The 16,129-nt window shown below is 32.9% G+C and overlaps 1 protein-coding gene across 3 annotated transcripts; it reads left to right on the forward strand.

The window, feature by feature from the left end:
* Positions 1-202: 202 nt before the first annotated feature.
* Positions 203-14,130, forward strand: LOC143237708 (uncharacterized). Of its 3 annotated transcripts, none has more exons than XM_076477234.1 (3): positions 203-316; positions 637-770; positions 12,685-14,130. In XM_076477234.1, the coding sequence occupies exon 3, from the start codon at positions 12,718-12,720 to the stop codon at positions 13,972-13,974; it is 1,257 nt and encodes a 418-aa protein (XP_076333349.1). In that variant the 5' UTR covers positions 203-316; positions 637-770; positions 12,685-12,717; the 3' UTR covers positions 13,975-14,130. The 3 variants fall into 3 exon arrangements, with proteins under 3 accessions (XP_076333349.1, XP_076333351.1, XP_076333350.1); XM_076477236.1 differs by having other exon boundaries at positions 236-269; XM_076477235.1 differs by having other exon boundaries at positions 264-301.
* The last annotated feature ends 1,999 nt before the right edge of the window (positions 14,131-16,129 follow it).

A 16,129-nucleotide genomic window follows, 5' to 3' on the forward strand; every position in this document is an offset into this window, starting at 1 on the left:
TCAAGATTTCTAAAGCCTTCCTGATTAAAATGTACTGACATAAAATTTAATAAGCGTATTACACTGCTATTTTATAACATTTAATTACTTATTAGTGAATCTTGACTTAAAAATCTGAGTATAATAATGTTAATTATATTAACTATGTGCTGACATTTTTTTTTTTTTGTCGAATACATACATATATTTCTTAATTTAATTTTAACAATCCTTTGTAGAGGCCGCTAATCATATTTGAATATAACAAAACGAAATGTATACGTAATTAAGTAAGTGTACTAGTAATAGGGTGGATGTAGGAGTAAGTTAAGAAAGGGTAATAATATTTAATGCTGTTACGCTAGTTATATCTGAATGTTAGTATAAGTTAAACTTTAGTTTATTGTTTTTAAGATGCAAAATCTGAAGGCTTGTGCCGTTATTTCAAATTTTATCTAAATATTTCAATTAAAAGTTGTATATGTGGACAATGTTAATAAATGGTACTAAAAATTGAATACAACTAAAAACGAGGAAAATAATCGATTGATGTTCATATTAAATTATAATTTATATTATTATTCGTAACAGTATAACTAGACCTCTTGATTTTTAAACAACCACTGTGACTTCATATTTCACTGTTAATTCCTTTAGTTTTGGGAAAGTCTGCTAAGGTCGTACTCGTAGTCAATATCTGTCTGTGGCAGCCATAATCTATATTGAAGACTGCCGTATTGTAAACATATTCAAGAGGCTGAAATCTCGATAGTCAGGCAAACCCGAGAAAGGTAATTATGTATTACATCTAATTTAAAACTTATAACTGTAAGAGTAGATTATTCAAAACGTCATGATTAACCTAAGTAGTATTTTTAAAAACTGTTGTATTATTATCACTAATATTGATAACACAATAAAAACACTACAAATAGTAGAATGTGAGAATTTACCATTAAACTGAAAGTAATAGTTTTGTTAACTAGGCTTATAAACATTGTACAACTTCTCAGTGTGTTCAGAATTTAGAGACAGTATGTGTAAGAATGATAAATAATTGTACTGCTCTGCATTATTTAATACAGTAATGAGTGGTAACTGGTAATTTGTTGTTTAAATTTAAAAGTGTGATAAGAACTAAAATATCTTATTACACACAACACCTGTAGACTTCTACAGAATAGATGGAATTGCCAAATTGTGTATTTCAAATTTGTCATTAGACCATGAGGTGAGTAAATGTGATCAAAGCTGAATATTAGAATTTTCAATAATGTTGTTGGCATAGACTTGAGGGGCTTTAATGGACATCATCCATTCTGGGGAAGTGCTAATATTGATAGGATGGGTTGCTCTTTAGAGCTTATGCTATCTGATCACAATCTTTCTCTTTTCAATACTGGCTGTTCTTATTTTCATGTATCTAGTCAGTTCTTTACTGCTGTTGATATCTCAATTTGTTCCCCTTCATTATTTTCCCATTTTTCATGGAGGGTTGACAATAATTCACGAGGCAGTGATCATTTTCCTATAATTTTGAGAGAAGCTGGTCGTGATCGATTGCACCCAACCAGTGTGTCCCAGTGGAAGGTGGATCAGGCAAACTGGCCCTCTTTCACTGCTCTCGCAAAACTTGGTCCTGTCATCATCTGTAAAAGCCATCAATAGACAACTGTGTTGCAGCAGTAACTGACTGTATTATACAAGCAGCTGCTCAATGTATTTCTAAAACCTCAACATGTTTTCCACTATATCCTCGTCTGGGATGGAATCCTGCCTGCTTCGTGGCACTTGAGGTTAAAAAACGGGCCTAGAATACTTTCTGTAGAGATCCCACAGTCTCGAACTACATTGCTTTCCAGCAGGTACATGCTAGGTAGATAAGATGTCAAAACCAGAAGGAATCTTGGATTAAGTTTGCAACCAGCATATCTTCTACTACCAGTTCCAAAGTCATATGGGACAAGATTTGAAAGGTCAGTGAGCAATATAATTTTGTCCCCTTCTCAATTTTTCTCTAATGGCCAGGAAGTAGCTGATACCCAGGTGAAAGCTTTTGCTGGGTATCTAGAACTTCTTCTTCTTCCTCCACCTTCTTAGCTATCAAGACTCTGGCAGAGTGATCACCTCTTTCCTTTTGAACTGATTGTCTCTGTGACTATAATTGCCCCTTTACACTGTTGGAACTCAAACTGGCCCTTCATCAGCCTGGCAGAACATCAGTTGGACCTGATGATGTACACTATGAAATGCTGCACCATCTATCTCCTGCTTCTCTTGCTTTTCTTTTGATTGTTTTTAACTAGATCTGGCAGGAGAATGTTTTTGCTGATGCCTGGTGCCAGGCTATTGTCCTGTTTTTCTCTAAGCCTGGGAAGGATCCAAAAATTCCTTCAAACTACCATCCAATTGCTTTGACGAGCTGTCCCTGTCAGACCTTAGAGAGGATGGTTGATGCCCATCTTGTTTGGTTCCTTGAATCAAACATCCTCCTCTCACCCACCCAATGTGGGTTCCAGCAACCTGATTCAACTTGAAACATCAATCAGAGAAGCCTCTCTCAAATGGCATCTTGTATCAATAATCTTTGACATTGAAAAGGCTTATGATACAACATGGAGGTATGGCCTTTTTGTGAGACCTCCATATATATATATATAGGTTACGTGGCCATTTGACCACTTTTATTAAAAAATATTTAATTGACAGGATATTCTAAGTTCATGTGGGTTCGACACTTTCCCGTTCTTTTCTACAGGAACATGGAGTCCCTCAGGGCTGTGTTTTGAATGTCGCACTTTTCAGTATAAAAATTATTGGACTTTGCCACTGGAGCTTTATGCACTTCCCCAGTTCAGAGCTAAAATGTAGATTCTCCTGAACCTTCTTTGCACCTCTGCCATTTGCAACTGTCTTTACTATATGCTTTGAATCTTCATTTCTTACCAAAGCATCCCACCTGGGGTTGTGTTTTCCTTCCTCAGTGGGCCATACTTTTTCAGAACAGACGTTCTGCCATTGCTCCTTTTGGCCTTTGTATCCAGGCGAAAATTGGGTCTGTCCTTGGATAACATTGCAGCATCTGCTGGTCAGCCCATCTCTCCATGGCTTCTTACTGTCCCCAAATATGACCTGTCTTTAAGTCATCTGAGAAAAGCAGACACTCCTGATTGGAAATACTGTTTGCTAGTTGCCGAACATCTTTCGAACCATTCCTATTTATAAAGATGGTTCATAATCAGGTGAGTGTGTGGACTCTGCCATGGTTTGTTGTGGTTTTGTGGTTTAACACAGAATCCCCTTTACAGCTTCTGTGTTCACTGCTGAACTGTATGCCATTTCTCTTGCCCTGGATATCATAGAAGCTAAGCAGTACTCAAATTGTACTATTTATACTGATTCGCTTAGTTCTTTACTGGCCCTGGAATCACTTCATATTAGTTCACACCATGTTCTTGTGGATATTCAAAACCGACTGGCCCATTTTTCTTCAACATCTACTTCTATCCAATTTTTCTGGATACAGGGCCACATTGATATTCATGGTAGTGAGTTTGCTAACACTGCAGCTAAATCTATCTGCTCTGGCACTATCACTGTTGTGCCTGTTCCATACATGGACTATGGTCCTGTATTCAAAGCTCGGCTCTGTGCCAGCTGGCAGTCAACTTGGAGTGAGCAACGCGTTAAGAAGCTGTTCCAAATAAAAACCCTATATTGGACTTTGCCCGTTTTGCTTCCATAAGGATCAGAAAGAGGAATTAGTTCTAATCAGGCTACACATTGGTCAAAGTTTTTTAACTCGTCGTTTTCTTTTACCTGGAATTGATGTATGATTCTCGAGAACAGCAACATTTTAAGACATATTTTGTCCCAAGGTTTACCCTTAACATTAGAAAGTGTTATTGGTGATGGTGATACTGTCCACCTTGGATATGTTTTTAAAAATTATTAATCTTTTTTTAATGCTATGTAAGTTTGTTTTTTTTTCATGTTAGACCTTTTTTAATGAGATTCCCTTTTAAGAATCGAAGTCCATCTAGTTTGATGTGAAATTAGAAAATGGCTGTAATGTCAAATAAGTCAAAACCATGGACTAGAAAGGCCAACTTTGTATGACTAATGCTGCTGTTTGAACTACTCGTTTAGTCATCCTGGTGAGGTATTAAAATTTTGCTAAAAGTCTTTTAAAACTTTTATTACTTTTGAAAATTGACATGACATAAAATAACTGAATCGGGACTGGAAAGGCAAACTTCAGGTGACTGACGGTGGTTTTTGTACCTGTTAGTCTTTCTGGTGAGTTATGATAATTATGCTACAGAAAGTCCTTTACAACTTGTATGACTAGTTTTTCTCTTAACATTGTAGACTAGGTGTAAACATTGGTTTTATGCTATTTGTTTGTTTTCACTTTGTTTTGTTTTACCTTAATTTCCTTTTATTAATTGTACTAAATTTAGTTTTAACTTTTTACTGGATGTATGGTACAGATAGCCTAGCTGCTTTGTGCCATAAAATACTAAATCAACCAACCAGTCAGGCAACTGCCTGGCCACTATTTCTTAGCATGTGCAGGTTCAAGTTGTGTATTAAAACTTTTCTTTTAATTCGATACATTATGTTGTGCATATATGGTATACATATTTTAAAATGGCTCCAAGATTCAATTTTAAAGCATTTAAATTTCAAAAATTTTGCAGGTTTGAATCCCTGTCACACCTAACATGCTCTTTCAGCCATGGGGGTATTATAATGGGACTCTTAATCCCAATATTTGTTGGTAAAAGAGTAGCTCAAAAGTTGGTGGTGGGTGGTGACTAACTGCTTTCGTTCTAGTTTTATACTATTAAATAGGGACAGCTTGTATAGCTTTGCACAAAACTCAAAGACAAAATCAAAAATTTTTGGGGGGAATATGTCCCCTAAACTCCACCTTCCATAGAGGTATTTATTCTTCTGACCAGTTTTCACTGCATTTACTTGATTTATAACAACTTTCAGTATGTCAACAGTAAAAGTTGCAAACATCTTAAATCATTTCTGTGTGCAAATGTAAGTGTACAAGAATGGCTGTTTTTTAAGTTGCTTCTACTGTTGTAGTTTTTGTGAATCTGGCAAGTTTAGATGAATTGTACTCAGTTATCCAGCAATAATGGGTGACAATAAAAATTATTATGGTAAGAAGGAAAAAAAAATCAGTTGTAGATATTGTAATAAAATATATGTCCTGAATTCTATCAGAATAAGTGCCGCATTACAAATCTTTAAAAAATGTCCAAATTAAGACATGTCAACATGAAAACTAACAGTAGGTCTAATGTTAGAGCCACCCAGTCTTGTTTTCAGCAAAGTTTTCAATCTCCAACATAGTTTTGTTCATTTTATGAATTTGCTACCAAGAGCAGCATACACCATCCTGACCATAACAGAAAGTCCAAAGTGGCCAGTTAGTTTCCAAAACTTAAGTTGAGCTCAAGTGTAAACTCTGTATCAGTTCAGAATCTGAGATTTGATTATGATGTAAAATTGAAAATGGCTGAATTTTATATAAATTAACAACGTGATAACAATGGGATAGGAAAAATGCATGTTTTGACAAAGTATATGAAGCTATAGAAAATATTGTGTAATTCCTAGTGTCCTAACTGCTAACATTAATCCTGTTATGACTAGTTGAGAGTGAAAGGCCATGTTATATTGCTTATTGACTTGCATTTAATATTTCATTGAACAACTATTTTATGAACTTAGGTTTGGTATTAAGCTGTATATTATCATTCAGATTTTAGTATTATACCTTAGTTACTTTCTTAATTTAAAAGTAAATATTAAAATAGCACACCTAAATATTGATTTTTGTTTGAGTGCAGCACTGGTTCAAATTGGATGTCTGTGATCTCCGAAATACTAAGTATATAGTCTCGTACAAAATAGGAACTCAAATTACCAATTTTAATGATCTAGAATATAAAATATGAACCTTGTATCTTTTTATTTTGCTGAGATGTGACTTGCATACCAAATCAAAAACTGTGGCCCTGTTCACCCTTTTCTGTTTTTCAAAATGATCCCTTATTTACACTTCAATTTATGTATGTATAACCAATCAACAGCTTAAACTATCCCCCTAGTTAAATTTGTTAAGACTACCACATTCCTTCAAACCAAGATTACAAAGAGGTGGGTTGTTGTTAGTCTAATTGAAATTTCATTATTATTATTATTTTTTTTTTTAAGACCCAAACGTAGTTTAATTAGAAAGCTTGATAAATTATAGTAGAATTCTATAATATCCATATAGTAGTTTGATTTTTTGGTTATTCACCAACATATGCATATATACGCTTTTTTAAAATTTTTATATCCTCGATGCATAAAAAAATTTAAAAGGCTCAGCAACCTATATACAGCAACAACAGAGGTCAAAAGTTATTGCAAAAGTTAACTGTTTGCTTTACTACTTTATTTACTGTTTCTTATATTTTGAGGAAAATAATTTCAATAACTTGGTTTTAAATAGTAATAATCTGTATACATATATTGTGTAATCATCAAAATGTGATTTTATATTACAGAAAAGAAATCTTGCAAACCAACCTCACACAAAGATATTAATTCTATAAACAACTTAAAACAAAACATCAAAAGTCTAAAAGCAGATGAAGGCAATGGCTATAATAATTAATGCAAATGAATACATTCAAGGAATGAACATCTTGCCAGATACAAACAAATTTAAACTACACTAAATTTAAACTAAGCACAAATCCAACAAAAACACGTGAAAACCAATTAAACAAAATACTGTTACAAATGAAAACAACCAACACAATCTCGGAAAACATTCTTTCTTACCTATGAAAAAACAACTCGCACACCACAACTACACAGTACCCTCAAACCTGATTGTCCACTACAACCCATAATATTGACCAATGAATCATTTAACTACAACCTCAGTAAATATATAGCATGGACATTTTCTAAATATGTAACATCAGCTGGCTTATTTTTCAAAGACTAAATATATTCTCAATCAACTATATCATAGTCTTAATGGTCAGTTTTGATGTAATCTCCCTCTTCACAGAATTCCCAACAACTGAAGCATGCAAGATAGCTTTAGAACTTCATATCAAAGACCCCAACTCATTGATGCACATTCCCAGAAACCAATTAGCAACCCTTATAGAATTCACTACCACCAAAACTAACTTCATGTTCAATAACCAAAACTACCTGCAAATAAATGGCTTAAGTATGGGGAATCCCATGTCACCTGTTCTAGCTAACATTTTTGTGACAGATTGAACCTCACACAATCAATTCAGCCTTATGCCCACCACTATACTGGTACACATGTTAATGATACAATTGCTGGATTCGTATATACAGAACACGTGCTTAGTTTTTCAATCACATTAACTTAGTACACCCCAAATCAAGTTCATTTGTGAATAGGAGTAAAACTAGCCTAACAGCATTTTGTAACCTCTATTACTAGAACTGATACAAATTCAAAACAGAAATCCACAGAAAAATCACCCACACTGGATTATATATTCCATGGGACTCAGCACGTGAAACAAAACAAAAACTCAGTATATTAAACCAAATAACACAGCCACAAAACTATACTTACCCAATGAAATTAACAAAATAAAACACTTCATCAACAAATTTTCTCAAAAAAAACGTAAAAAATTATATGCACACACCTGGACCAACAATAAATCCCAAAATACAACAAACTACAAAACCTTATACTGCTGCATACCATACATTCCCAACATAAGCAAAAAAATAGCCAACATTTGGAAAAAAACTTGTAATGAAATACAACATTCCAGTAAACACCAAATTTATTCAAAAACCAGGTACAAAACTACAATCCATACTATGTAAAAACTACATTGACAAACCCAACACGAACAAAACTTGTAAAATACAATGCAATAACTACCATGACTGCTATATTGGAGAAACGAGCAGAAAAGTGGGTACTCAATTCAAAGAAGAAAAAAAAAAAATTTTTGAACACTGCAAATCAAGTAAACACAATATAACCATAGAAAACGCCTAGATATTAAGTTGGGAAACAAATATGAACAAGTGCAAAATCAAAGAAACCTTACTTGTACAGCAACTAAAGCCAAAATTAAACCAATATAAAGGAACATCTTTATACTAATTCATAACCTAGCATCCACCTACAATCCCATGCACGTTTATACTTTCATCCCTAAGACATTTCCGACAAGTCATTTTTAAACTATCTCTTTCCTAACCTTGATGACCTAGGAAGGTCAAAACATTGTTCTCCCCTTATCAGTAAGTGCTAATACCCATACCAACTGTTCTGAGATATAGACTAAACATTTGTATTTTGATGTTATAATTTCTAGTCATTCTAGAATGCAAAACAAAAAAAACAGTCCGATTTTTTTTTTTTTTTTTTTTATGGTGGTTATGAGGCCGGTCAAATTGATACACAATTAAGGTAGAGAAAATAGTCTTTCTAAAAAATAAACATTTGAAATAATATATTTAGGAGGTTTAAGAGATTACACAAATATGAAATTTTGAGATTAAGAATAGTTTTATTTTAATCATAACATAAGTCAAACTCAGGCTAGTAATGAAATATTTCTACAAACAAATCTTTATTAAAATATTTGATTTTGCTGTGTAGAAAACATTTGCAATCTTTACTAAAAAAGTTACACTATAAATAGTTAACATGTGTAAATGTGTATACAAATTTGTGAATACTATACCAAGCCCATTGTGAAAGGGTTAAGAAAGCATGACAAGTATTATTCTATAGTATCCTGTGATTGTATCAGTCCTATCTTGCAGAGGGTTAAGTGTACATTACATTAAAATGTTTTTGAATATGCAAATCAGCAAGTAATATTGTGGAGTTAAATTTACAAAAACTTCATTGTTTGGTGTTTCACAAAAAATTTGTCATTGAAAGGTGACTGTTTGGGGGGAGTTTGTATGAAAGCTCTTTCTGTTGCAAAATGTTCCTATATTTTTATCAGTTTTTTGAGATTGGGGGATTAACTTCCAAAACAGGATATTCTTTGTACTTAATGGCATTGGAAAACAAAGAATATGAATCAACTTAGCTCTGCATATTGTAAGTATAATGCCTTGTAATAGGTGATAATTCACTTGCACAAGGATAAGTTGCAAAAGCTGTCCACATGTCCAAAGCAGTAATAGGCAAAATGATCAAGAAGACCCCCTTTTGGGAAAGTAAAACAAGTTTCTCCCATAATAAATCCATCCATATCTAGCAGATATGGAATGAAACAGAAATTCACATTATTTCACATAGATATGTTGGTCAAATCAGATGCATTTTAATGGATTTCTTAATGGACCCTATACAAAAAAAATTAGTAACAACAACAAAAAAAACTGAGTCCAAGCACAAAAAACATGTTTAATATTTACCCAAACTTCAGAGTAAATAAGTCTCCTGATGTGATGATTACAGTCGTAAGTTGTCTCGAGCCAACAACAAATAAAGTTAAACTTGCAATTTCATAAACAGATTAAGTTGTAGTTAAAAGAATAAACAATGATTTATCTGACCCTTTTAACCAGTATTAATTAAAAACATTCAAGTGTTCAAAGTTTTAATCAATGTATTTACTATAAATAATCAACAAAAGTTATAGCATTGAATTAACTAGTTGATATTAAATTTTGTGAAATTATATAATTTTTTAAAACAACTGCATTACTACTGCCTTTTTAATTTTGATGCTTATCTTACTATAAACATGAACAGAACATATTTTGTTAGTTTTGTAAATGTATTAAGGAATCTGTCATTACCAATTATCAACATTTAAGTTATAAACTAATTTTAATAAATACTCGTCTACTTTGAATAAAATTATTAGTAACTAACTTAAAACATGTTAAAAGAAGTTTCCTTTTCAAATGTTAAGGAATATAAATTATCTTCATGGGTATTTTATACACAGGGTGCAGTGGTTAAGAAAACAAAAACTGACACTGTATTAAACTGTGATGTGCAAATGTAATGCTGCATTTATAGCTCATTGTATTTTAATGCATTAAAAACCCTTTTACTTTCTTTGTTAAAGTTATTGACTAAGTAATAAATAACTGTTACTGTTGGTCTCCATAGTTTGAGGAATTTTGTTGACATGAATATTGTGTACATTTGTCAACATCTTTGAAGAATTGTTAACAGTGTATGTGCTGACATGATATAGTTTGTTCACATTATTTAACAATGTACATGTTAAAGCTTAACTATGACTTAATATCAACTTATCCTCATTTTCAAGGAATACCTATATCAGTGTAGAGCTGGACTATAAGTGGAATTTGATTATTTGAGACTTGGACAGCTGAAATAATCAAAACTGCTAAATTTGATTAGTTTATTTATGTTTTGTGAGTTGTGAAACTTTGTTTAAGGTGAACAAATTATAAAATCATAGTATCAATACTTAATTACTGAAATAGTTTGAAAATGGAAAACCCTGATGATAACTGGTTTTGATTAGTTGGTGGTTTTCTTCACATTAATAGATGCTCATAAATCACATTAATTGTCCAGCTCCACCTTTTGATACTTGTTAGGTAAAATGGTGATAAAAGCTGTGCTGAACTCTACCAACCATTTTGTAGTTGATATATATATATATATATATATATATATATATATATCCAGTATTAAATAATATAATAATCAACACAAATTCTAATGAGGGAATATTTTAAATACAATGGTAATTCTAATTATTAACAGCTGAGCATAATGCAGCTGAAAAATATTTTGAAATGCTATGTTGCTACAGCTCCACTACATTCCTGCTTATACATGACAAATAGCTTAAATTTCTGCTGAGCAATTTTGTTTTCTCTGTTCCATAATGTACAATATGTCCTTTTAATGGTATTTGTCAAATACGTATTTGGTAATAGTTTTTTGGTTTTCATTCCTAATAAAGGAATGTGTATCGATAACTGGATTGTTTCTATATTAAAATATTGTAATTGGCTTTAAATTTTCTTTCCATTTAAGAATGGGATATATGAACCCCTTACCACTATTTTTTTTTGTCTATGAGTAGTGGGTAAGTACCAGATGATTGGAAGTTAATGTTACTCTTCTTTTTAAGGGAGGTGATGAAAATTAGGTAATTATTGGCCTATTAGTCTTACATCAATGGTAGGAAGTTATTGAAAACCTAATAACAGTTGGTTTAATCAGTTAAAATTTAGTATTTTATTGAATGATTAGCATGGTTTCACTGTGGGAAATATTGCTTCACTAGATTTTGACATTCTTTGAAGAGTTTATTGCTTATGTAGAAGAGTACGGGTGTGAATGTAGTGTCAGAATTTTCAGAAAACATTTGACGAAGTTCCATACAAAAAGCTTGTTAAAATTTTTGTAGTTGAGGAATAGGTTGGCTCATTGGTTAGAAAAATGGCAAAGGGTTTTTGTAAATGGAGTTCACTCAAACTGGATTTATATTGCAAGTAAATTACCTCAGTGTTCAGTGTTAGGACTTTTGCTCTCTTTGGTTGCCATAAATGGATGGTGGAGGAGTGTCTGTAAATTATTTTAACATGCTAATGTTAAGGTTTGGAGTTTTTCTTTCTCTCTATAAGGAGAATGTTGCTGCTTTACAAAAGGATTTTATTTTATGTGGTTAGTTAAATGAATGAATGGCAGATGGGTTTTAATTATTATAACTGCATGATAATGGATGTGGAATATCAAAATGTAAATTGTGTATAATTTTGGTGGGAATAACTTTACCAGTGATATGGAAGAAAAGGATCTTAATGTTCTGCTTGATCAATCTGCTAAGCCATCCAGGCATTGTGATGCTGGTACTGGCATACAGGTAGGATTTTAAGTTGTATACACAGAAATGTTAAATACAAGTCTAAAGAGGTTATAATTCCATTGTACAAGTCATTGAAGTGTTGTATTTTAAGTTTGTCTCTGTTACTTAGGAAAAACATTATTATATTAGAAAAGAAAAGGTTCAGAGGAAAACCAGTTCTCATTTTAAAGTTTAGTGGATGGGGGCTGCCTATATGGACCAATAGATCCCTTATTAAATTATATAAAGAAGTTATGCTATATGTCATTCAAAGAGGGTTGAATATAATTCTGTGGCAACTAGTAAGTTAAAATTTATATGTGCTTAGGACATTGTTGGAAACTGAACTTGAATTTATTGTATTAGTTCTGATATATTGAATGCAAAAAAATTATTTAAAAAGTTACAATTGTTAGGCTTCCACTTTTCTCCCATTTATTCAAGTACAGTAGTGTAGTATTTAAAGTTTAAAGTCTATATCATACAAGAATGCTCCTTATGTTATTGAAGATTAGTATTACCTATTAATGTACATCAATCAATCATAAAGGTAAGTCTGTCTGAATAATTTTGATTAGATGCTTAGTAACGTAATTTTACTGTTTTGGCCAGACATTTATATTAAATGTATACTATCTAAATATTATTAGCCATTTATTTCTGTGTTCAAATGGTATCAAAGAATAACTTGGTAATAGAATTTTTATTGTTAACTGTTTTTATAAGGTTTTGAAAGATAAAGTATCACTAAATTTAATGTTATTTCAGTGTTAACTTTATGTATATTGCTACTAACATTTCTTATCTTCAGTTTTCAGTTCGAGGAGATACAGAAGTAAAAGATATGCATGCAGCAAGGGAAACTATAGATCCTGCAAAAAATATCTTCATTGTGAAAAGGGAAGAACTGAATAAAAATGAAGAAGATTTGTCAGAATCTGCTGATGAGAACTACGTTAAATCTGCTCGTAAATGTCGCCGCAGAAGGAAGAAGAAACAACGTGTACAAATAAGGCCAATAGATGTCCCAAAGGCTCCAGAAAACTCTACTCAGTTTATCATTGATGACCATGAAGACTGTAATTTATATAAAAGTTTTGAAAATTCTGGTAATGTCTTGAATGAAAGCTCAGAACAAGACTTGGTTGGAGGTTCAGCATCAGACAGTTGGATCAATGTTAGACATGCTGCTTTTCATGACATTGACTACGAATATGAATTACCAGATGACTTGGATCACACTGCATTTTATGAGGAAGATTTTGAAAATGCCTATGCAAAAATTAGAGTTGAGAATCTGCTACAGATGACTGAAGAAGAATTGGCAGAAAGGTGTGCTGAGTATGAAGCTCAGAAGCTTGCTTTGGAAAAACAGTTGTCACAATATGATCCAGAGCTTTGTCTGGAACAACTTCAACAGAAACTTTTGATGCTACAGGAAGAAAATGAAAAGCTCAAAAAATACAACAGATCTTTAAAGCAGTATTTATATTCCCGAATGCATGAATTATCTGATGAATATTCAGAAACAGATGATGGCAGTCTTTCAGATGATGAGTCATCCCCTGATAATGATGGTGACAGTAGTGGATCTACATGTATTTTAAAAGATGGAGACTCTTCAGGTTGTTCTGAAGAAAAGAAATCCTTATCCCCAGAAAACTTAGAAAATGATAATTTTCTCACCAATAAGAACAGGGCTGAAACTTCTTCAGATAGAAATAGGAAATACCCTTTAAAAACAGAAAATGTTGAAACTTCTGATGATGTCAGTTCTTTTCTTTCACTTTCAGACTATGATTCATCAAAGAAGGAAGTAAAATGTGTAGACTCTCCTCTTAAGCTCCAAGACTTTAATCCTAGTGCACCTATAAGCAGTCCTAGACAAAATGAAAAAAAGTTTTTAAGTGCTGTAACAACATGTAATGATAACATAATTCCTGTTAGGTACCATGAGAATGATACAGTATCAAGTGACACTTTTCTTAGTGGTACACCCAGAGTGTCAGTAGACCCAAAAAATGACATTTCAAATGAAATGTATGATATAGTAACTCAAACGGAAGAGTTTGAAGAAGACAGAAAAAAACAGTGTGGTTAGAATTAGTTTGTTACATCCATTTTTTGGCTGTTGAAATTATAATTTGGAAATACAACTAGTCAAGTGTAATTTGTTATGTATTTTAACTGTAATGTATGCATATCTTATTTGTATGCAAGTGTTTAGTTGTTAATTAATAATAAAATTAGTATTGGATTATTTTGTGTGTCCTGCAAATTTATTAAAATATAAATGATTTTGTGGGCAAAACAAAAGTCTGAGAACATGAATCAGCTTCAATCTGGTGAATCCTTTTTACTTATAGTTCCAGTTGCATGTAGCTGGTCATGGGGATGGGCTGTGAAAGTTTCGTTTTGACTTTTATATTCCACTACATTCAAAATATGTTTTTTTTTCATTCTGGTCTTGAATGTTTAACAAAATGTGATTGTTTAATTCCAGTCTTACTGTAAAGATTGTGTGTGTGAATAAGATTGCTTTATAATAAGAATAATATTTTGAATACTTGCTTGAAGGATAAAGGTTAGTTTCCTGTGTTTTTAGAGAAGAAATATTTAAATACTTTTTCTGCAGTTAAGTAAAATTATCAATACATCTCTCATGAATGATGATTAACTTAGGGTTATTTACAACAATTTTATTATGAATGTTATTTAACAGTGTATTATAAAAATAAGTGCACATATGTAAAAACTTCATGCAGGATAGATTTAAAAGAAATATATTTTAGGATCTCTGTATGTAAAACCTTCAGAAGGGGGGGGAGGTATTTGCTCTGTGTAAACTATCTCTAGAGCTGTGTGCAATAAAAAATTTAAAATCCACATTTGATAACTTATGCCAGTAAATATTTGTATATGATATGAAAATAATTAACCAAGCTCACACTACCACCATTCCAATGAAGAAATGAAATGTGTGTGGTGTGATCTTAACAAATTTTCCTCCTTAATTTTTGGCTTCTAAATATATTTTTTACTTTTATCTATGTTTGACATTATGTAATAATATCTAAGGACAACAAGGTACCTGCTCCATCTTTTAAGCTTTATTTTCTTAAAAAAAACTTGGCCCTTATCATTCATGGTTATAAATATTTCTCTTAAACTCGCTTAAATTTACTGCCTCTACAACGTCCAAAGGCAATCCATTCAATGTCTTTCCGAAGGTAAGCCCACTTCAGTGTGGATTCCTGTACGTGGCGAGATGGACCTACCAATATTGTTACATTTACGCCACCTCGTCTTCCTGCGACAGTCAAAGCAGGTTATCTGGACTTTTATATTCCTAACCCTCTCAGATGTTTCCAGTGTCAGTGATGTGCTCACTCAAAAACATCATATTTTTTTATGCTTACAAGTACAACCTCGAACCACACTGTGTTAACTTTAGTGGCCCACACCCTTCTTACTCTATTGCTTGCCCTATATGGACAGAAGAGAAAGAGGTGCTTAAAGACTATTGATAATATCACGTACTCAGAGGCTCGGAACTTATTGTCCCTAACTCTATCTCAGTTATATGCTGCTGCACTCCATTCCACTACCATGGTGAGAGTGCAGACAGATCTTTCAGTGCCTCCAACAGAGTCATTTGCAAAACATTTTAATCTTGTGCCCTCCATAATTAAGAAAGTTGACGTATCTATGTCTACTTCCATCTCTGTACCTACCACTCCTTCCAGTGACTGCCCAGTTTCACTTTCTTCAGGTTCAAATGTTTCCTCGGGTCCATCCTCTTCTGCTGCCCTGAAAAGTAAATCGGCCATTCATTCACGACCTCAGTCATTAGAATCTTTGTTCATAGACAGAGACCTGCCTATCCATCCCAGGGCAAGATTTATGGAGGTTGAAATATATTCGACCAGTAAACAAAACGTGTGGTCGCAAACAGAAGATCCCCTTCACATAAATAACAATGACCACTCTGATCCAGTGGAACTGTCGAGATTTTCAAATTTAGATGGCATTAAAGATTTGATTCTCACCATCCCGTGTGCCTCTCCTTACAGGAAACGTTTCTGAAACCTGCTGCTATAGTCACCCTTCGCCAGTTTTTTTTCTTGAATAGAAGTGACAGGTCATGTAATGGATGAGTTCATGATAGGGTGGCATTGCTGGCTGATCAGCATGTGCCCACCCTGTCCTTGTCACTTGATACACCCTCTGAGGCTGTAGCCGTCTGTTTTTTGTTT

This window comes from Tachypleus tridentatus, chromosome 13 (assembly GCF_004210375.1).
Source record: "Tachypleus tridentatus isolate NWPU-2018 chromosome 13, ASM421037v1, whole genome shotgun sequence".
Lineage (NCBI taxonomy): Eukaryota > Metazoa > Arthropoda > Merostomata > Xiphosura > Limulidae > Tachypleus > Tachypleus tridentatus.

Coding starts and splice junctions, on each gene's coding strand:
- LOC143237708 (XM_076477234.1), top strand. CDS start 12,718: ATGCATGCAGCAAGGGAAACTATAGATCCTGCAAAAAATATCTTCATT.